A 22,526-nucleotide genomic window follows, 5' to 3' on the forward strand; every position below is an offset into this window, starting at 1 on the left:
CCTCCCACTGCCCGCTCTGGTACGCCCGACCGAGGCCCCCCTCAGCATAGACGCGCTGGCACCAGCGGTGGTAGACACGATCACTCAGGCTAGGGCCCCCTCTATGAAGCGCCTGTATGCCTTTAAGTGGCGTCTGTTCGCTAAGTGGTGTTCTTCCCGACGAGAAGACCCCCAGAGATGCGCAGTCGGATCAGTGCTTTCCTTCCTGCAGGAGAGGTTGGAAGGGAGGCTGTCCCCTTCCACCTTGAAGGTGTACATTGCCGCCATAGCAGCACACCATGACGCAGACGTTTCGTATAGGGACCCCTAGTGTCACTACATCGACACAACGTCGAGTGAGTGACAAATAGGGAACGTCATGGTTACTTGTGTAACCTCCATTCCCTGATGGAGGGAACGAGACGTTGTGTCCCTCCTGCCACAACGCTGAACTACCCGCTGAAATGGCCGGACCTTGTCTCGGCTCCTCAGCATAAAACCTGAATGAGTGGTTGCATACCAGCTCCTTTTATACCCGTATGTCCGGGGGAGTGGCATGCAAATACCACTCGCCAATTTTCATTGGCCTTTTATCAAAGACCAGAAGTGTCTCGGGCTCCCAAGAGTGATCTCTAGTGTCACTACATCGAAACAACGTCTCGTTCCCTCCATCAGGGAACGGAGGTTACACAAGTAACAATGACGTTTTCTTTTATAAATTTTCAAAGCATTTTATAACCCCTTAAATCCATTTAATTCAGTTTTTGGCACTTCAGTTTTTTGGGGGGCTGGTTACAAAGTCCAGAATCTCTTGACTAAATATGCTGAGTCAGGCATATTGCAAGTGCTTACAGTACATTAAATTTGGTCAAATTAAGATTCAAATTCAAAGTGCTCAGTCCACACAACACTAATTTTGCACATCACCAATAACATCACATTCTGAAATCAGAGCAAATGAATAAAAAAAAAACAAAAGTAAGAAAACCATATGATATAATGTGTACTTGAATAAGTATTATAACAATATATTAATATTGCTATTTTTTTTATATATATATATTGCAGGTTATATGCATTAAATAGGAACACTCCAATTGTTTCATAAAAAGTTACTAAAAGTTTTATTAATGGACTGATCACGTAATGAGAACATTTGTCTTGGGAGCTGATAAGTCTTCTGGTGCAATATTGGAAAGCTTAGGAACAGAGGCAATTGCACACGAATTCAGCTGCACAAAACTAACCATCACAGAGCACTGCAAGCGCTCCGATTAAAAGAGTGCACTATGTATGTCCAGTTCTTTAGATAGGCTCGACATTAAACAAAATATAACAACAACAGCTTAATACTAAACATTAGCAGTTACTTTTTGTTATACTAATGGTGCAACAGTTGCTCAGTCTAAATAAAAGTAAAAGGCAGCAAGCAGTAATCCAGAGCACTCAGATCTAATATTCTAATAACATCTACAGCAGAACAGTTGAAAAGGCAACATGATATATATATATATATATATATATATATATATATATATATATATATATATATATATATATATATATATATATATATATATAAAATGCTTTAGCACAAACATGCCATCATCATAGACATCTCTTTTTATAGAAATAAATAGTTGAAATAAACTGTACTCTCTTTTTAAATTATTTCCATCTCTATAGGACTCTGATACACATTCAATATAAAGCGTCTATCATACACAGCATACTGCAAACTCAATACTTTTAAAGTCATGTCTGCTCAATATGGGCACAAGAAATCTTTTGTGATTCGATACCCTTGAAAACACCGATTATCTCTTTCTTTGTTACATTTCAAATATTTACACCGGTTTTATAATTCCTTTCCTATAGAAACAACATATACATACAGATTTTAAAGTCTTCAGAAGACAAGAGTGCCAGAACACTCAAAAAGTTATTATGTTGGATTGTGAATAGGTCGCACTAGTTCTGCAACTTTCCACTTGGTGGTGGTCTTAGTTGATGTTGTATTCCATTCTGGTCTACATTGCCTCTATTTAAGTGTTGTGAATTTCAGGGAACAACACCAAGTCGTTGAACCAGTTTCACAAAATAAATAAATAAATAAATAGAAAATAATAATAATAATTGTAGAGCGTAAATAAAAAAAGTAGAACGTTGCACCATGGGAGTGCTCACCTTGACTAAAGCACTTAAAGTAGACCGCTTGGACAGTAAGTGTTATTTAAGCACGGAGGCAGGCCAAAGGGAGCAGCAATGCCTGATGGGTAAATGGTACAGCACTGAGAGCAAAGAGAGCGGCAGAGAACATCACTTGAATCAGTCTTATTGTATCAGCATGGCATCTTATAGTATCTCTGTGTTAATTTATAAATATAGGCATTGTTAGTTCAAGTCAGTTCAAAACACATTAACTATGTTAACAAAAACTTTTATTGTAAAACATTTTTGAAATTGACATTAACCAAAATTAATGAATTCTGTAAAAGTACAGGATGTTCATTAACCCGATCTCATGAAAAGTTTTACATAATTTACGAGTTGGTTATTTCGTATTGGTATCGCACGATGTTGTTCACATAAACTCGTACGACTTCATCACGTGCAAATTCCCGGATGTCTAATGCGGAAGTAAGCGTGAGTTCCACGCACGAGGGATTAAGGACATACTTGTTAATATTATGCCCTTACCCAAACCCCTTATCTAAACCTAATCAATCAGTAATGTATGTAAACATGATAGGAAGCTGTTGTGTGTGACAGAAGCAAGTAATTGATGGAAACAATGTCCAGCGATGTCACTGGCTGTAGTGAAAGTCGTAGGAATTTAAACGAGTGCAGTCGCACGATATCATACGAATTAGCCAAATTTAGAAAAGTTGTACGAATCCTGACGATTTCGCCGTGAGAGTGTGTTACATCGGCCAGTATTAAAGCAGATAATATCAGTGCTTTTTTCCCCTAATTCAAACAGTAAACTCTTTCTATTGACAGGTTTCAAAAGTACTATACTCTTTTCTGTCTTTTCTATTGTACATTAAAATGTTAGAATATCTGATTTTACTTCTGGATTGGAGCTGTATTATATCAGGCTGTTTAACATCATATCACTTATCGTCCATAGAATACAAATATCAGCTCTCAGAATCAGTCTTAAATTTTGGAATTCTATCTTGGTTGACACCTAACCTTTTCCCTTTGAAAACAGCAGAGATTTACTGAACAGAACTATTTAACTTCACAATGCTGACAGAGAGCAAGGCCAGGAAAAGGAATTTAATCTCAGCAGTGCAGAATAATTTTCTATCTAGACCTTTTGATTTTGTAGTTTGATGTGGCTAAACTGGCCTGTCATGGCTATTATTATAACTTCTTTCCTAGTTAAGACAACTAAAAGTCTATTTACAGAAACCAATACCAAAATCTAGCCCAGAGACATCAGAAGTGAAGTTCTTGCAGGGTCTGAAAAAAAGCAATATAATACCTGTAAATATATTTGTCCCTTCAAAGATGCATACAGTATGTAATGCCTTCCTACTGTTTAGTGCAGTGACTACATTCAGAACTCATGCTCAAAATTGTCCAAATCTCCGTATCTACATTTAAAACACTTATGAGCCACTAAGACCGAACGCATTCTTGCGCTAAACAAAGCTAGATGCAGCACAACGAATAGAACAGAATAGAATGCAAGTGTCTTAAGACACATTTTTTATCTTTTCATAGCATCAAAAAAATGTTGCACTCCTGCACGAGATGCTGCTAAAACTGCGAGATGCCGCACAACTGTCAAAGACGCCCATCTAGCGCATGTTTACATAGAAAAATAATTGATAAACAGTGCAGATGGATGCAAAACTGCCCTCGGTGTGAATAGCCCCTTTGAATGTATCCTATTAACTGAAGCAGATCAGGGGAAGCGGTATTAATCTTCTTTGATCTGCTCAGTAGCACCAGCCTGTGTTCCATAGAAAACAATATAAGATATGGGTTCATCATCATGGTTTGAACGGTCAGTGATACAGAGATGGAGACATACATATCTGAGGTGAAAGTACACTGGAATGACAGCACCATGACATCTGAATGTCGATTTGTCCCATTCCCCCACTACACAAATTTGCTCTTATGTTACCTTTTGATAAGTTCACACCTGGTGTGATATGACTTAATTACCTTTTGAAATTCCATTTATTGGCTAATGGCACATTGGGAAAAACCAAAATGAACAACCTTGAAATAAAATAAAAAACAAGTAGGATGGTACATTTTGGACAAGGCATTGCGAATCTGGAACCCCATTACAGAACAAGAGATCGAACAGAAATCAGAGCCACAACACTTTGCCAGAGTTACTCTGGTCTCGGAAGTATGACTAAACGGCTAGAGGGTCTGGCATGAATGAGGCAAAGAAGCTGATGTGAGAACAAATTGCCAGAGGAGAAGTTCTTGTGTTTATTGACTTCTTCCTTCTGTTTGAACTCCCACTTATGAGCACAAGTTAGCTGCGAGTAATAGAAGTTTCTATGGAGACACAGCATCCCTAAATAAGGGTCTCAGTAAGCCATGTCTGAAGCTGGTGATTATGTTATACTGAGGTGGTCCTAGTACGATATGGCTGAACGGTGCATCAAGTTTAAAGCGTAATGCTCTTAAGTGCCAAGTAATGAATAAATCTGTCTCTTTGCAGCTGTTGCTGAATATTAGCGAAACAATTATGTTGATCACACAAATACACACACTCACATTTGCGAACACATCTTATTAACTTAACCCTGCCTCAAATGTGCATTTTAATTTGTGCTATTTGGATTTGAATGTTGATTTTAAGTTGCAGGTGGTAAACCTGTCCACCAATCTGGAATATGAGACTGCTCCCACCTGCAGTTCTGTGCTATGAAGAGAGATATGTTTTCTGGGATGTAATTACAATTTGGCATTTAGGAGAAAAAGCCTCTGTATTCTGCTTTGAATTAGGTTTGACTGTATTTCTGAGTGTTTGTTTAACTGGAACAAGTGTTCATTCCTTCTTGTAGAGATTGTTGATGCTTGAAGCGCTAACAGATGTGCTCCCAACTTGATATGGTAGAATGGTGTTTAGAGTTCAAACTGAAGTGTTTGATTCTTCCTCATTTCATTGAGGACAGAATAACTCGATCATATTTAGTGAATCTTCATGTGGCCCTGGCCTCAGTACAACAGCATTAACACAAGCCATCAGCCTTCACATGGAGGATTTTGGAGAAACCAGGCCTCTTCTTCAATGCCTGAGAGGAGACAGCAGAAAGACATGAGTATGAATGTACAGGTGTAAGAGTGGTGAAGCCTTTCCACCAAAGACATTAAAGCTACCAAATCTGAGATTTTCAAATACTGTATCTCCAGATGATCATAATCTTTTATTTTTCTTTCTTTCTTTTTTTTGTGGATTTTGGTCAGTACAAGGGGAATAGGAATGATCAGAAAAGTGGGGGAACACAATGTCAATCTAATGAGCCTTTCTTCTCAAGTATAACGAAGTTTTAACCCCTTACACTGTACATTTTGGCTGCTGTCTGTAATTTTTCAAATCCAAATGTAAAAGCACCTTCCACACCTACAGAGGACCTATTATTTTAATATATTATTTTAAATATTTTACCTATTTTAATGGTAAAATATTGGTCTTATTTGCAGAGGTGGAAAGTAATGAATTACAACTACTCTCGTTACAGTACTTGAGTACATTTTTCACATTTTTCTACTTTTTTAGTATAAATAATTAATAGTACTTTTACTTGAGTTGATTAAAATTGAAGTACTCAACTTTGCTACAGTTATTTTTCACCACAATTATAAAGTAAAAAACAAAAAACAGAAAGAAGAAAGTTATAAGCGCTAAATCTTTTTATAAACTAAAACGCGCTGTGCGTGGCAGGATGGAAGCCCGCGGGGCACAACATCATGACCACAGCAGCTTGAATAAACTGCCGCCGATGCCCACTTTTCTCTAGCTTCTTCAAGACTTTCTACCCTGTCACTATACAAGAACTGTAATACTGTGATTTTCTGCATATTTCATTTTATTCTGGAAAGGAGCAGTTCATTCATGTGAGGGAACCCTCTGAACATGTTTAACCACTGATCAAACTTCACTTGTTTTTAAGGTAGGCAATGTTTAACTCTGTCAAACATTAACACAATGTAGTTTGACATATATGTGGGGATATCTTGTTTACTGGCTACTATATGTCTACAACAAACTTTTAAACACCTTAGAAAGATATATAATGCTAATAGTGTCAGAAATGAACAGGGACTCCGGGCCACCGAAATTAACAAAAATATCCCTGAAACACGCAACGAGTTCCCGTGTTTTATTAATCATATCTTATATAGTTACAATTACATACATTGCAATCTTTTGACTTTTCACTGAATATTATATTTGTTTCCCCGCCATCGCGTGCACAGACAGGCTCTAAGCTTCTATCAATCCGCATCAGTTTGGTATTGTACTCCTGTGTTAAATTATGTAACCGTTCACCCCTCTTGTTCAAAATAAATTGTCCTAGTAGGTAACGCTCTCACTCAGGGTGCTGTACTGTATTTCCCTGCCCTGTGCTGCTGTTTATCTGTCTGAAAAGCCTCACCCGCTAGAGACCAAAAGTACGCATGGGATGGATGTTATATAAAGAAGGTATGAGAAATCACAAAACATAATGTATTGAAATGCTACAACTGACTTAATAATAATATCTCAATATGTTAAATGTTAATTAAGACTTTATTATTACAATTGTAATACAAAATACATATAAAGAACAACCACTTTTAATGTTTGAATCAATCAATCAATCAATCATATCATATCTCTCACTAAACATTGTGTGAAATGTTTATTTTTGCCTTATTTTATTCAGCTGGCATGTAGGAGTTGATAACAGTTTGCTTAATAATCTCATTCCATATCTGGATAATTGCTGCAATATCACAGGGGATAAATTTCTTCCTCTATGATATTGCATTATATTAGTTTTGTACAGTGTGTAAACTTAATAGCCAAAATACCTGGACATACGTTCCTGTTCCTGAAATAGGAATGTGTTTCAGTCACAATGCACATTATGTAGTTTAGAGACGACTTAGAGACATTTAGAATGTTACAAATGGCTATTTCTATTTAAATAAATGTTGTATACTTAAAATATTCTGTTTTTCCCAGAATCCTCTTGCAGCAATGCAGGTCTTTGGCATTTAGAAGCTGCTAGTTTAGGACCTGTGAGGAGTCTGTTTCTCAAACTAGAGATTGTGATTTACTTGTCTTTTCGTTGTGCATCTGGGCCATCCACTTCTCTCTCTATCCTGGTTAGAGGTTCTTTTTTCAAAACAGTAATGCATGGAATAGACCCCATCTCTCTAAAACAACAGAGAACGACTAGGAAAAAATAGAATTTCATGAGAAATGTGTTTCTTTTTGCCTATTTTTAAAACCAAAATTTGACTTGCAAGTGTAAAGCAACTTGTAAGAACTCAATACCTCAGCAAATGGGGAACAAAACGTACTGTATTGTGATTTTACTGTATTCTGATTTGCGCAACCATTTTCAATTGTTCTAATAATAAGAAAATTTTCTTGAGTACCAAATTAGCACTTTAGAATGCTTTTGTAAGGAATAGGTGACACAGTATATGTTTGCCATCATGGGCAAAGAAAAAATTGAATAAACACCACTTAAAACAATTATTTCAAACTGTAATAATAATTTGCAATTAATGATTTTGGCAGTATTTTTGATCAATTTAATGCATCCTTGGTGAAAGGAAGCATCAATTTCTTTCAAGAACAAAAATGTCTTTGTGTTCTAAAAATGGAAGCATATATACTATATATAATATAATTTTCATAAAGTAACTTGTACCGTAATTACTTGAGTAGTTTTTTGGCAAACTACTTATTTACTCTTACTTGAGTCATAATATTTCTCAGTACTTCTACTTGTACTCAAGTGAATTATTTCTTCAGTAGCAGTACTTTTACATAAGTATTAAAATTTTTTTTTAAAAATAATCTTAAAAAACAGTTATTCACAAATAATATTGTGTGTTTACAATCTTGTGATAAACATACTTTTTTATCCTGCATTTGAAAGCCTTTGATTCAGGCTCTGTTTGCTCTATGTCCCTGCAGAAAGTCATATTTCATTCCACTGGATGGCAGCAAGTACAAGGAATTTTTTTTTCCTTCTTCCATTGCAATATACATATCTGAAATACAGGTGGCTTGGCCAAGCAGTCCCCATGTGCTTGTCCATAGGCATTCAGTCTATTTTGAGACCACACGCACCTTCCCCAATGTTTCGTCAAATATATCTGCCTCTGAGTGAACTAGGAGCTTAATCTAGGTGTTGTTGGAAAGCTAAGATCCTCTGATTTGCGATGATGTATAATGTTTCGTAACTGCTAGTCAAGAACATATTTTGCTGATTTATTTATCATGCTTTTTCTGCTAAACAGTTTTGTTGGAAAACTGAGACATAATATTAGATTATTTATGAAAGCAAGCTAACAGAAAAGTACAAAGTTATCATTTTGAAGAAAAACAGCTTAAGGTAAGAGCTAATATAGAGTTTGTGGCTACTTGCGGCTTAAAGAAGCAGTGATCGGAACAGGCATGACATGTTTGTCTTTTTTACAGAGATCATATTTTACTTTGTGATTCTTTTGGTAATGATTCGAACTGTGGTGTTATGGCATCAAAATAAACTGCAAAGTCACTTTCATTTGATACATGACTATTTTATTTGAAAAATGTATACAGGTGCATTTCAATAAATTAGAATGTCGTGGAAAAGTTCATTTATTTCAGTAATTCAACTCAAATTGTGAAACTCGTGTATTAAATAAATTCAATGCACACAGACTGAAGTAGTTTAAGTCTTTGGTTCTTTTAATTGTGATGATTTTGGCTCACATTTAACAAAAACCCACCAATTCACTATCTCAAAAAATTAGAATATTTTGACATGCCAATCAGCTAATCAACTCAAAACACCTGCAAAGGTTTCCTGAGCCTTCAAAATGGTCTCTCAGTTTGGTTCACTAGGCTACAAAATCATGGAGAAGACTGCTGATCTGACAGTTGTCCAGAAGACAATCATTGATACCCTTCACAAGGAGGGTAAGCCACAAACATTCATTGCCAAAGAAGCTGGCTTTTCACAGAGTGCTGTATCCAAGCATGTTAACAGAAAGTTGAGTGGAAGGAAAAAGTGTGGAAGAAAAAGATGCACAACCAACCGAGAGAACCGCAGCCTTATGATTGTCCAGCAAAATCGATTCAAGAATTTGGGTGAACTTCACAAGGAATGGACTGAGGCTGGGGTCAAGGCATGTCAAGGAATTTGGCTACAGTTGTCGTATTCCTCTTGTTAAGCCACTCCTGAACCACAGACAACGTCAGAGGCGTCTTACCTGGGCTAAGGAGAAGAAGAACTGGACTGTTGCCCAGTGTTCCAAAGTCCTCTTTTCAGATGAGAGCAAGTTTTGTATTTCATTTGGAAACCAAGGTCCTAGAGTCTAGAAGCTCATAGCCCAAGTTGCTTGAAGTCCAGTGTTAAGTTTCCACAGTCTGTGATGATTTGGGGTGCAATGTCATCTGCTGGTGTTGGTCCATTGTGTTTTTTGAAAACCAAAGTCACTGCACCCTTTTACCAAGAAATTTTGGAGCACTTCATGCTTCCTTCTGCTGACCAGCTTTTTAAAGATGCTGATTTCATTTTCCAGCAGGATTTGGCACCTGCCCACACTGCCAAAAGCACCAAAAGTTGGTTAAATGACCATGGTGTTGGTGTGCTTGACTGGCCAGCAAACTCACCAGACTTGAACCCCATAGAGAATCTATGGGGTATTGGCAAGAGGAAAATGAGAAACAAGAGACCAAAAAATGCAGATGAGCTGAAGGCCACTGTCAAAGAAACCTGGGCTTCCATACCACCTCAGCAGTGCCACAAACTGATCACCTCCATGCCACGCCGAATTGAGGCAGTAATTAAAGCAAAAGGAGCCCCTACCAAGTATTGAGTACATATACAATAAATGAACATACTTTCCAGAAGGCCAACAATTCACTAAAAATGTTTTTTTTTTTATTGGTCTTATGATGTATTCTGATTTTTTGAGATAGTGAATTGGTGGTTTTTTGTTAAATGTGAGCCAAAATCATCACAATTAAAAGAACCAAAGACTTAAACTACTTCAGTCTGTGTGCATTGAATTTATTTAGTACACGAGTTTCACAATTTGAGTTGAATTACTGAAATAAATGAACTTTTCCACGACATTCTAATTTATTGAGATACACCTGTATATTCATATTTCTACATCATTACCACAGATTGATGCTCTTTTGCGACACAGAACTTTTCAGGTCTTGTCTTGCTATGTAACATAAAACCAAAAGCTATGGGGTTCTGTGAAAAGTTCAGATTTTAAGCTTTCAAATGGTACCACTTATGACTATTTATATATCCAGGGACTTTTACATTTTAAACATAAACTTGTTACACACACCTTTAAGAGGTTAAATGCATTGTAATTAATTAAATGTGAAATACCATTTGAAAGCTTGAAATCTAGGGAGTTCCTGTAGCTCAGCTGATAGAGCATGGTCCAAGATTGTGGGTTCAGTTCCCTATTAATAAAATTAATACTAATGTATGGATGTTAGTGTAAATAATAATGAGTTCAAATTGATCTAATGTGAAACATTTTGCTTTTACTTTAAAGTTAGAAAATGAAAGAATACTTTCATCAGTATTGCTACACGGAGAGCCAAATTACTGAGATGATTTAGATCCACGTACAGGTTTGGACAGGATCGTTAAAAAATGATATTTGATGAGCAATGCACTCTGTCATCTACAGCACTCTATTTCTGCACCTCTTGTGTAAGACAGCAAGCCTGGATCCTGGAAGTAACTTTAACTGGAGTTTTAATGTTGGCGGGTGTAACTCCACTTCCACTTGCCACCTTTCTCTCCCAGTTTATCTAGAAGCAGAGAAGAGGCAACTTCCTGTGCTCTCAAAGCAAGCAAACGCATGAGATGAATCACTATCATTTGACTCATGGTTCTTCGAAACGGCAGCTGCATGACGGCTCTTCTTTTTTCACTTACTCATCTTTGATGATTGAGTTTCAGACACAGGAAATCCCATGACCTAGGACGAAATTACTACAGAATGGCTTTTGCTGGCAATTTTAGTCTGGCAGTGAATAATCAGAAATGCATGGGTCATATTGTTGTTGGCCTGCAATATGAAATGTTCCACTCTCAAAGACCTGAAAATAGATGATGCCATACCTGCAACTTGTTCACCATTTCATCAAAGAGTTTTCTGGCCTCAGGACTGTTGGGGTCTTCAAAGTAATCTTCTATACCGATCTGCACTACAATCGACTTTAGGTTACGACACACACCTGCAAAGAAAGAAGAGTGGGGAGTGGGTGAGTAAGTTTGTGAGAGAATAGAGTTCATTTCAAAGGAGGTGTGGGAGTATTTTGTGAAATGCAAAGTCTAAATCTAAAGGTATTATCAGGTCCCAAGAACGAATCTTAACTCTCTAGTAAAATTCAGCAGCAAAGTTCCATATTGCAAGTGTGTAAAAAAAAAGCAATATAATCCACAAGAGGTTGTGCGTTACAGTTATTTTACCACAGGTAAGAGTTGTTCTTAGGCACAACCTGAAATAGTACTTTAATGTGTTCTGCCAGTTGTTCTTTAAATTTCTTCTAGTGATGCAGTATTTATATGAACTATAAATTATATTATAATTCACATATCCATAAAAAGGTCTGGCAATAAAACAAAAGCTAAATTAGAAACTAAACAAAACGAAATATTATGATTCCATGTTTGGAACCCCTAAGGGTTCTACCGCATATATAACCTTTTCAGTTAGCATTTGAAAGAACCCTGAAAAGGGGTTCTATATAGAATCTTTAAGGGGTTCTAAATATCAAGCGAGGGACAGAACTCTTTAGGGTTCTATATTGACCTGTTTCAATGACGTCACTTTTTCCTCGCAGCCACCATATTTGCGACCATCAGGGAAGGTAACAATGGTGGTGAATGGAAAAACACCCGAGAACCAATATCAAGAAAAACATCAACAATTGCTTTTGATCTATTCCAAGTCCCAGGAAAAGTTCATACAGGTCTGAAGACAGCACAGATATTGCCAAATAGAACTTTTGCAGACATTTAAAGATATTTTATCCACGGATTCATGGATTCATATCTGTACGGCAGCGGGTCTAATGTGTGACCGGCGAGTACACACACCCAACGGTACATCACCGTAAACATATCTCATTCAGAAATTACAAATGTTTTTGTGTTGATTTCTGGTCTGATTTAGTCATTAGTATTAAAAAAGACGTCTGTGATAATCCCGTCTGTAGGATAATAAGAACTGCTTTTAACTCCTGAAGAAAGCTTTTGTCACATACCCACAGTGCAGCACATTGAAGGTATATGGTCTTTTGGTCACAAACATGGCGCTGCGGTCATACAGTGATGTCACGTGAAACAGGTCAATAGAAACTATATAGAAGTGTTTTGCAATAATAATATGTATTATAAATAATGTAATAATTATACTCGGAATTCAAACAATTCCACCAATAATATCATAGGTTGGGTTAATGTTGCAAATTTAATATAACAGGTGTGTGCTTAGAATTTCAACTATCAGAACTAACTGTTTTATAAGACAAATTGAAAAACTGTCACATTTAGCAAATTAGAAGAAATATCACTTGTACAAAAGTTCAAGTTTAAAATTATATAGAGTTCTGTTTTAGTGTACAGCTAGGTGTTTTACAAGACACACTGTGTATGAATGTTCCACTGAGAAGATTGTCTGCTCAGATAACGAATTTGACTTGAACAAATATGTTCTCTCCACCAGCTGATGAATACATTTTTAATTTCAACTTAAGCTCTGGAGGGATTTTTCGGACCATTTAATACCTTAAGAAATGATTTGCATAAATGAATAATTAGTATAAGCAGTTCAAAACATTCATTAGTATCTACATCAAAAAGGTGTATACATTATTAATGACTACAAATTGATGCAAATTATCAGTTTATAACTAAGAAATATAATTGATGTATTTCATTAAAAAAAACACAGATTTGCTCTTAAAATCCAGGTTTCGATTTAAGTGATCCTTGAGATTTAATTAAGTACTAATAAAAGATGATGCATGTGTATCTGATACAGTGAGATGTTTAGCATACTGTAGGGAAATGTGCACTCACTGTTAAAGTGGAGCAAAGCTTTAGGAGTTACTGGAGTGGAGGTAAGAACCAGCATCTCCAGACCCTTCAGACCTTCTCTGCACATCTCAGCAGCCACCTCCTGATTTATCTCACTGACGTGGTCCAGTTCCAGCACCTGCAGCCTCATGCAGTTCCTTGCTGCAAGATATATCATTATAGTGTCATTAAAGTGTTTCTTTAAGGAAAACCTGTAGCCAGCCTATTGCTCCCCTGGTAGGAGGCTGCAAAAGTAATGCTGCTAATATTTTACTAACATGTACAGTAACAGAACAAGCCTAATAATATACTGTATAACACAGTTGTAGTCATATTTAATTGTGGGATACTGAGGAAATAAAAATAATTTGAATGGAATAACTAAAAGAAGATTTCTTGAAATACTACTGGCACTTAAACATTTTTTTGCCCATAATAATCTGTTTATCTTCCTGATTCAGTCTTCTGAGTGGTCTATTTAAGGCTGAATGGATTTTTATCTAACAGCAGCAACAGAAGTCATAACAACTTGTGATTTAGAAAGGTCAAACCCATTATATCTAAATGTAGATGGCACAGTAAATGGGTAAAATGAAACAGAAGGCAGAGCAGAAAATGCACCTTCTTCATTCAAAACATGTATTTTTTTATTTATGTCAAATGCTATAAAAAGGCGCCTCCGGTTTGATCACAGCAGCATGTTAAAAGTGTTATTTTCACTGGCTCTGTGTCTTAGTGTGTGATTAAATCAGAGTCCAGCAAATGTCAATGACAAAATCCAATTTTATATTCACTATTGAACCTTCCAGACTTTTTCATATCTAAAATTAACAGTTTTAAAATTCTCCGACATTTCATGTCTTCCATGTCAGCCCTGGATAAATAACCTGAGTTGGACTCAAATTTGAGTCGCCAAAACACAATTGTTTTTTTTTTTTAAGTCCAATCTATGCTCCATCTAAGGTAACTTTTAGTTGGATTGTTATGTCTCTTGTCTAACTAATTTGTTATAAACTGAAGGTCAAACACTCATTTACTCTCACTCACCCAAAGAGGCCAATCCCTGTATGCCACAGCCAGCCCCGCCCACACCCAAAGCTCGGAGGTGTGGCCAGCATCTGCCAATGGTCTGCAAGCATCTGTTACTGAAGCGCGCTGGCTGCTGACTACAAGTTAAAATTTAAAATGCTCAAAATTTTAAAAATGCATTTAAATGGAATCATTTTTTTTTTAACTATGAGATACAATATTTGCATTTTTAATATTTAAATGGATTTAATATTAATGCATTTAAATTTAATTAATCAAGCCATTTAAAGGCAGCTACTTTAGCAAAAACCTTTATAATTGTCTTAGAAACAAGCTACTGTATATTTCTGTCTTACCATGGATGTAATGGCGCCACCTGTAGTGAAATGATGTCTCTGCAACCAGCTCCCAATGCCCAGATAACCTCCTGTCCCACAGGGTCAGTTGCACTTCTAAGAAACATAGATAAACTTCCATAAGATAGAAAACAAATTTTTTCTCTGAATTTGCAAATCCTGCAGAGGTTTACACTGCTATTAGAAACTGAGTGACCAGACAAGTTAATTAAAATGGCTATTTTGGCTCTGTCCTAAACTGCCCTTTCTTTTACATCTTATACATCTGTTCCCCTAAATAAATACACTAAATAGCCTACATGAGAAATTTCATCTTTGTGACTTTATGCTCTGAATGAAGTAAAGGTAAATAAGAATATGCAGGGAAAACGAAATAGTGCCAACTTGAGGACCAACCTGTATGTGACAGCCTGTAGTGCCCGGCAATAACAGCTCGCCAACCACAAAGAGCGATCAGTCAATAGATTAGGACAATGAGATACTTTCAGGATGAGCAGATTACTTCCAGTGGCTTTCAGCAAGGCCTCCAGACCTTCCTCCAGACTCCCACTAGAAAGAAAGAAACAAAGAAAGAAAGAAACAAAGAAAGGAGTGTAGCACTAGCAATGCCAAAGTCATGGGTTTGATTCTGAGGAAAATTATGAAATTTATAGCCTTAAAGGTGCACTCAGTAACTTTTTTGTTTATGTTGTCTTGGACTTACAGTGACACTTAGTGGCGTGAATGTTGACTTGCATCATTTAAAGTCCCCTGAGGGGACCCTCTCCATGTAGAATAAAACAGCCTTTATAAAGCTACTTAAATGACTAGTCTTCATCTTGTGTGAGTGGTCATGAGTTTATACTGCACATTATATTTTTCAAAATTACAATTCATTTCTTTAGGAGTAAAACTTTTTTAATGAGTAAATAAATTACTGAGTGCACCTTTAATGTACTGTACTTAGTAACTGCTTAATGCTGTGCCATTGTCTACATAGTTTTCTTTTCTAATCAACAAAGACACCAATCCTCTGTTTCTACTGCAAAAAACCCTGATCTTGAATACATGGTTTCCGATAGACAGCCCTAGATTTAGACTGGCACTCTGGATTAGATGATTTAGCAGAGCAATTAACAGACTTCTCTTTCAGATCCCTTTCCTAACTCTGGAACCCTAAACAAGCAATTATCAAGTGTCAGACTGTGTGAGTGAGTTAGTATGTATCTGTTTGGTGTGAAAGAGTGATGAGAATGCGGCAGCGAGAGTCTGCTAAATTAATAAATGTAAATGAGAATATCAGGACAGAGTGCAGAAAGTAATAAAATGGTGGAGAAAAGAGGTGGAGGTGTGTAGAGCTGTGGGAAGGCAGGAGCTACACAAACAATAGGGTCAGCGTGGCACAGTAGACAGCAGACACAGTGGGAGACTAGTATTACCGTGTGCTCTTCAGATATTCCTCCTTTGTTTCTTTTTTGCCTCTCTGTCTGGGTTTGAGATTCTGCAGGATGAGGGAATGGGTCTGTGTGCACCACTGAGACAGAATGCACAAGAACTACACAAACACAATGAGAGACAACATTAGAGATTGTAGCCTTTTTCAGGGCTTTCAGCTGTCACAAAATATACTGGGGTCTAGAAGTCAGAGACCACTAGAGAGATGCTTCTATTTTGCATTTTTATGTCCCCTTTTTGAAAAGAGCATTTTGTGTGATTCAGTGGAAGCAAGGACATCTAACATCTGTACAAAGGAGTTAACATCAGTGTTTGGTGTTATCTGATTAAAATTAGTTACTATGATCTAATATTTTGAAGTAAAAAACAGTGTAACACTGCATTTCAGTTTTTGTAATCAGGTTACAGTTACTATCTTACTATTATTAATGTACAATAAATTTAAAATATGAACTCATATGTTCATATCTGTACATCTGTTTGCATTTCTGTGACAGGTGAAGGGTGTGCAACCATAAAAGTGAAAAAAATCGACTTTTTTATGGGTCTGCTCCAAAACGTAGTGAGCTGCCTCGCTGTCTCCTACCTACATAGGCAGCTGTCTTCTTTGGCAGCATCCTTACTGAAATAATGCCTCATAAGAGAGTGATTTGGAATGCTCTGCATAGGCGGCAGCTCCGCGCATCATTCAAATAGCACTTCTCGTGCACAGCGTCCTCTAATGAGCAAAAATACGCACAGACCACACACATTTTGGGTAAAATAGTTGATTTGTATCATATTAAACTGTTATTTATGGATACTTCTCAGTATTATATGGATTATAAGTATATTTATAATCTACAGTGCTGTGAAAAAGTATTTAGATTTTTTCTGTTTTTGTGTATATCTCATACTAAATTGTTTCAAAAATTCAAACTAAATCTAAATGTGCTAAATGTGGCACAACCGGCTATTAAAGCTACACAATGTAATTTTTATTTTTATTTTTTAAAAACAACAAAATGTTATTAATGAGAGAGTGCATACTGAATTGTTTCAAAAATTCATACAAAATCTAACATAAAACAAAGGCAATCTGAGTAAACACAAAATAGAGTTTTTAAATGATAATGTTATTTATTGAAGCAAAAAAGTTATCCAATACCAGCTGGGCCTGTGTGAAAAAGTATTTGCCCCTTAGTTACTAAATCCCCAAATCTATGAAACTTCATTCATAATGGGGTTCAGCTTGACTAGACACACTCAGGCCTGATTACTGCCAGCCCTGTTCAATCAAATCAACACCTAAATAGAACATTTTCAGCAGCAGGAATTTGGCTAAAAGGACTCACCCAGTAGCACACTATGCCAAGGTCGAAAGAAATTCCAGAAATGATGAGGAAAATGGTGATTGAAATTGAACTGAAACTCTGTGGTGTGGCGCTGCTGCGACAGGCGTTTTGTTTGTTTGTTTGTTGAAAAGTTTGTTTATATGTTAAGTTTGTTTGTTAAGTTTGTCAAGTGTGTTGAAGTCTGTAACAAAAATAACAAACGTAACAAAATAACACGATGGGGAAGAAGACTGCCGGAGTGATGTTGTTGTTGGTGCTGACTGCATCCAGTGTCTGCACGCAATACGACACTGCCACCGTGTTTACCCGGGGAAGCGACCAGGTGCTACGTGTTTGTGGCAGAGAATGCCTGTTGTCCTTACAGAAAAGTGCGGTACCAGAACCGGGCATGCTAGATAACGTTCCAGAGGAGATGTTGCGACAGTGTGGAGACAGTTGGCTGTGGAAACAAGGGAGGAGGGGCGGCATTCAACATCGGCTCTGCCGAAAGTGTAACAAGCCACCGCTGCCATCAGTACTCTTCAGCAATGCTCGCTCCCTGGGGAACAAGATGGAGGAGTTGCGTCTGAACACAACAGTCTGCAATGTATACCATGAGTCATGCCTCATTATCTAGCCAGAGACCTGGCTTCAAGGAGATTTCCCAGACTCAATGAACAAGGTTCAGGTAAAAGGCATTAAAATGTTTGTATGAACAGGAATAATAACTCAGGGAAATGAAGGGAGGTGGCATTCATGTTTTTATCAAGGACTCTGGTGCAGGAATTACTCAATAAAAGACAAGGTATGTACTCCTGACCTTTAACTCATATGTTTAAGTCTAAGACCTTTTTACCTACCCAGAGACTATGGGAACACATCCAAAGCTGCTTCACGGATAGCCAACTGTGTCCATCAGCAATTACAAAATAAGCCTGATGCACCGATATTTGTATTAAGGGACTTCAATCACTGTAAGATGGACTACACTCTTCCAGGTTTCCAGCAATATGTCAATAATAGCACACGGAAAAATAAGAAACTGGACAAATGTTATGGCAATATTTAAGATGCATTTGCTGCTAAGATTAGATCCCCTCCCCCTTTCAAATTCGGATCATAACACCATCCAGCTCATTTCCATCTTCCGGTCCACCCTTAAAAGAAGCAAACCTGTCTCAAAGACTGTCAGTGTGTGGCAAGACAGGAATAAGGAGGAGCTAAGTGGTTGCTTTTAGTTCCAAAAAAGACTATTAGGATATACCCAAGCAATAAAGACTACATTATGCCTGAGATTAAACATGGCATTAAACAGAAAAAAACAAGCCTTCAGGAACAACAATACAATGGAACTAAGAGCAGTTCAAAGAGAACTAAGGGGGAAATTAAGGGAAGTACGAGAGCAACATAGTTTACGTGTCAGAGAAGCTGTCTCAACTAAGAACTCGAAAAAACTGTGGGATGCAGTGAGAGAAATTACCAACATGAACTCTGACAAGAGGGGAATGCATGTACTGAATGAACAGGAAAAAGCAAATGAACTTAACTTTTACAAACATTTTGATTCTGTAGGGAATGACTGTACAGATGAATGTAGAAACCTTTCTATTACAGTGACGTGATCCAGCACAGGATAGAATAGTAATTAATCCAAGTGCAGTGGCCAAAGTTTTTAAGACCTGGTGGTGGTAGAGTGATGTGTGGGGATGCTTTGCTCCTTCAGGGTCAGGGCAACTTGCAATAATTGAGGGAAACATGAATTCTGTTCTCTACCAGAAAATCCTAAAAGAGAATGTCCGGTCATCAGTCCATAAATTGAAGCTCAAGCGCAACTGGATTATGCAGCACGACAATGATCCAAAGCTTAGGAGTAAGTCCTCTGAATGGCTCAAAAGAAGCTAAATGAATGTTTTGGAGTGGCCTAGTCAAAGTCCTGACCTGAACCCGATTGAGATGCTGTGGCAGGACCTTAAACGGGCAGTTCATGCTTGAAAACCCTTCAATGTGGCTGAACTAAAGTAGTTCTGCAAAGAAGAGTGGGCCAAAATTCCACCACAGCGTTGTGAAAGACTGGTCTCCAGTTATCGGAAGCATTTGGTTGCAGTTGTTGCTGCTAAATGTGGCACAACCGGCTATTAAAGCTACACTATGTAACTTTTTTTTGTTAAAAAACAACTAAATGTAATTAATGAGAGAGTGCAACAAAAATCCATCTTCCAAACCATGTCTTTACCCAAGTACACTTTGATAAACCTATAATAATGATTTAAATTTTAGAGCTGTCGGGATGGATTTCACGGGAAATTGCATATATATGTCATTCGCCCGTGCGTGTCATATCATATCCACACACAGAGAATATAAGATTCGGCTACTTTAGCGCATGTGTGGGTGTAGCTGAAGCTGAAAGTTTATTGTCACAATGAACGAGAAAAATTTGCCATCTCCGGGGAATCACCGGTTGTAAAAACAAAGAAACCCTGAACAGAGCAGAGTCTACAAGCAAAAAGGGAAAGCAACAGAGTCCGTAATAAAGCACAAATCAACATCGGCTTGGCTTTTCAGAGGTGGTGACAACTCCGAGATCTGAAAGTATTTAAAAGTGACCCAGAGATGGCATTTTTCTTACTCAACAGGTAAGATATTTTATTGATATGGTTTATGTATAGTTGTGTGATCACACACACTCACGTCTGTGTGTATCTGTAGTGATATACAACAATTATACTGTAATCGGCGCAGACCTTTTCACTTGCTAGCACACGTGTGTATTTTTCTTTATAACTGCAATAATTTATATAAATAAATTTTTTAGTCCTATTGGCTTGCCAAGGACATACTGTATGTGTCTTGAAATGATGTTGACAACTGGTTGGTAACAATGACAATTTATAAATTAGTTACTACCGTGGTCTATTTGGCCAGTATATCCTGCACTTATAAAAACTTTACAACTAGCAATCATTATGTCTAATGTTAACGAACGTTGCCTAAATTTTGTAACGTCATTTATTTCATAACATCACTGTTTCCAATAAGTCAAAACAACAGCATAAGATATGGCACTTATCTGCTCATATGACATGTTTTTCTTATACTTTCTTTTGTTATTTATTTGTCCATTCACTCTGATAAGATGTCCTGTATCCTTGTGTACACCGGTGCCTCAAACCACATTCATCCATGCAGAGGAGCAGAGCCAAAGCACAACTTGCGTCATTACCAAAACAATGTTCTTCCGCAAGACACATGCAGTTTTATTTTTTAACCGCTAGAGGGTCAAAAGTTACATAGTGTAGCTTTAAGTTAAGGTGACATAGGTGTTGGTTAATTTTGTTTGCCTCAAAAACTATATATATATTTGAAAACTGTATTTTGTGTTTACTCAGGTTGCCTTTTTTTATGTTAAATCTCGTTTGAAGATCTAAAACAGTTGAGTATGAAAAATACACAAAAATAGAAGAAATCAGCAAATACTTTTTCACAGCACTAGTTTCTCTCGCTTCGTCTGCCTTCTTGGATTTATTTTTCCACCGAGCTCATCACGGTGCATTCTGGGATCGCCTACCCGGGGAAGGATACATAAGATGCTACCTTAGAATTTGGTCAAAATGAGACATCTTTAGAGGCAACATAATTAAGATACCTACCTTTTGGAATAGCCTTTGGGTCGGGAGTGTGCCTATGATGTCTTAAAATGCTGCCTCCGGAGGATGCTCACTAGGTTTTGGAACAGACCCTGTGTTTTTGAAAGTAACTTAAAAGTAATTAATAATGTGATTGCTTTTCTTATGAAGTAATCTATAAAGTACTCAGATTATAATTTAATAACAACAAAGTAATTGCAAAGTAATTAGTCATTTGTAGTGGATTACTTTTTTGAGTAACTTACCATACACTGGTTAACATGGTAAATGTCATACAGTTAATTTACTTACATTTGATTAGTGACCTAAAATAGTGCAGAATCCTGAATGTTTCTTAATCATTTTATGTCATAACTTTGCTTTATTTTACATTTTTCACAATTTCTAAGCTTTCGGTATATTGCCAGGTTTAATTTGGTGAAAAAGAAAAATGTTTGGACCCCACTTTATGTTGACAGCAGACACTTTATGCCACCATCTCATTAAGATCTGATATAATGTCTTGTCTGAAATTGGAGAATTCCAAAGTCTACAAAAAGGCTAAATCCTACAGCAGCCTTGCAAATAGATTACATTAGCAGAGTTCCGGAAGTAAAAATCCCATTCAAATTCACCACATAGAAATTGATTAATTGAGCTAATAACGTCTCAAGACTTAACCTATCCATGCTCCAAGGTTGTTAAAGGTGCAGTGTGTAATTTCTGCACCACCAAAAAGAATTGCAATCTGTTTGAGCTGCCTGACTAAAACTGGCAATAACATCTCAACCAATGCCGTGACTTTGGGCAGGACTTCCTGTTTGATCTATCAATGGAAGACAGGCGGAGTGTTTGAAACTTGTTTGAAAATGGTCATTATTGTTGCAAATCTCTTTGTTCCTGAAAGTGCCACTGAAAATTACAAACTTCAAATTAAAGGGATAGTACCACTGATAGATATATATATATATATATATATATATATATATATATAACTGGATTGCTCATGACGTCATATCAGTGAAACCACTGCACCACCACATTGCTTTGCCCAAACATTCCAATTTCCCTATTGATTTAATAGGAAATTATCTCATTTCAGTGAGTAAACATTAGTCATTCAATCACCGATTTTACAGTATTTCTGATAAGAATACAGCATACATAAAAAAAACAAAATCCAGACTGATTTAATTCCATAATTCACAATACTTTATTGCAGGGGTTTTCAAACATTTGTATGCACTTTTTGATACCCTGCGCTATTTTGGACCCCCTTCCAAAAATATAAGAGCAACTAAGACTTATAAAAGAGTAAGCATGGTATGAAGACAACATGTTGCATCTAAATGGCTTTTATATTCTCATAGTACTAAAACCAAAATAAATTATTACAATATTAAATGGAAAATATTTACTTTGTCATCACTTATTTTTCTCTCCACACTAATATTTTATGTTTATAAACCTGAAGAA

The 22,526-nt window shown here is 36.8% G+C and overlaps 1 protein-coding gene across 3 annotated transcripts in view; it reads right to left on the reverse strand.

The window, feature by feature from the left end:
• Window positions 1-1,577: 1,577 nt before the first annotated feature.
• The window catches only part of LOC127444569 (F-box only protein 41-like), an 83,508-nt gene continuing 62,559 nt past the window's right edge, over window positions 1,578-22,526 (reverse strand). For all 3 annotated transcript variants that reach the window (XM_051704018.1, XM_051704016.1, XM_051704017.1), the window contains 7 exons: window positions 16,096-16,211; window positions 15,074-15,226; window positions 14,678-14,773; window positions 14,340-14,458; window positions 13,296-13,454; window positions 11,331-11,446; window positions 1,578-5,255 (listed from right to left, as the gene is read on the reverse strand). In XM_051704018.1, the coding sequence (XP_051559978.1) occupies window positions 5,193-5,255; window positions 11,331-11,446; window positions 13,296-13,454; window positions 14,340-14,458; window positions 14,678-14,773; window positions 15,074-15,226; window positions 16,096-16,211 (822 nt within the window). In that variant the 3' untranslated portion in view covers window positions 1,578-5,192. The remainder of the gene's footprint in view (window positions 5,256-11,330; window positions 11,447-13,295; window positions 13,455-14,339; window positions 14,459-14,677; window positions 14,774-15,073; window positions 15,227-16,095; window positions 16,212-22,526) is intronic.

This window comes from Myxocyprinus asiaticus, chromosome 8 (assembly GCF_019703515.2).
Source record: "Myxocyprinus asiaticus isolate MX2 ecotype Aquarium Trade chromosome 8, UBuf_Myxa_2, whole genome shotgun sequence".
Taxonomy (NCBI): Eukaryota; Metazoa; Chordata; class Actinopteri; order Cypriniformes; family Catostomidae; genus Myxocyprinus; species Myxocyprinus asiaticus.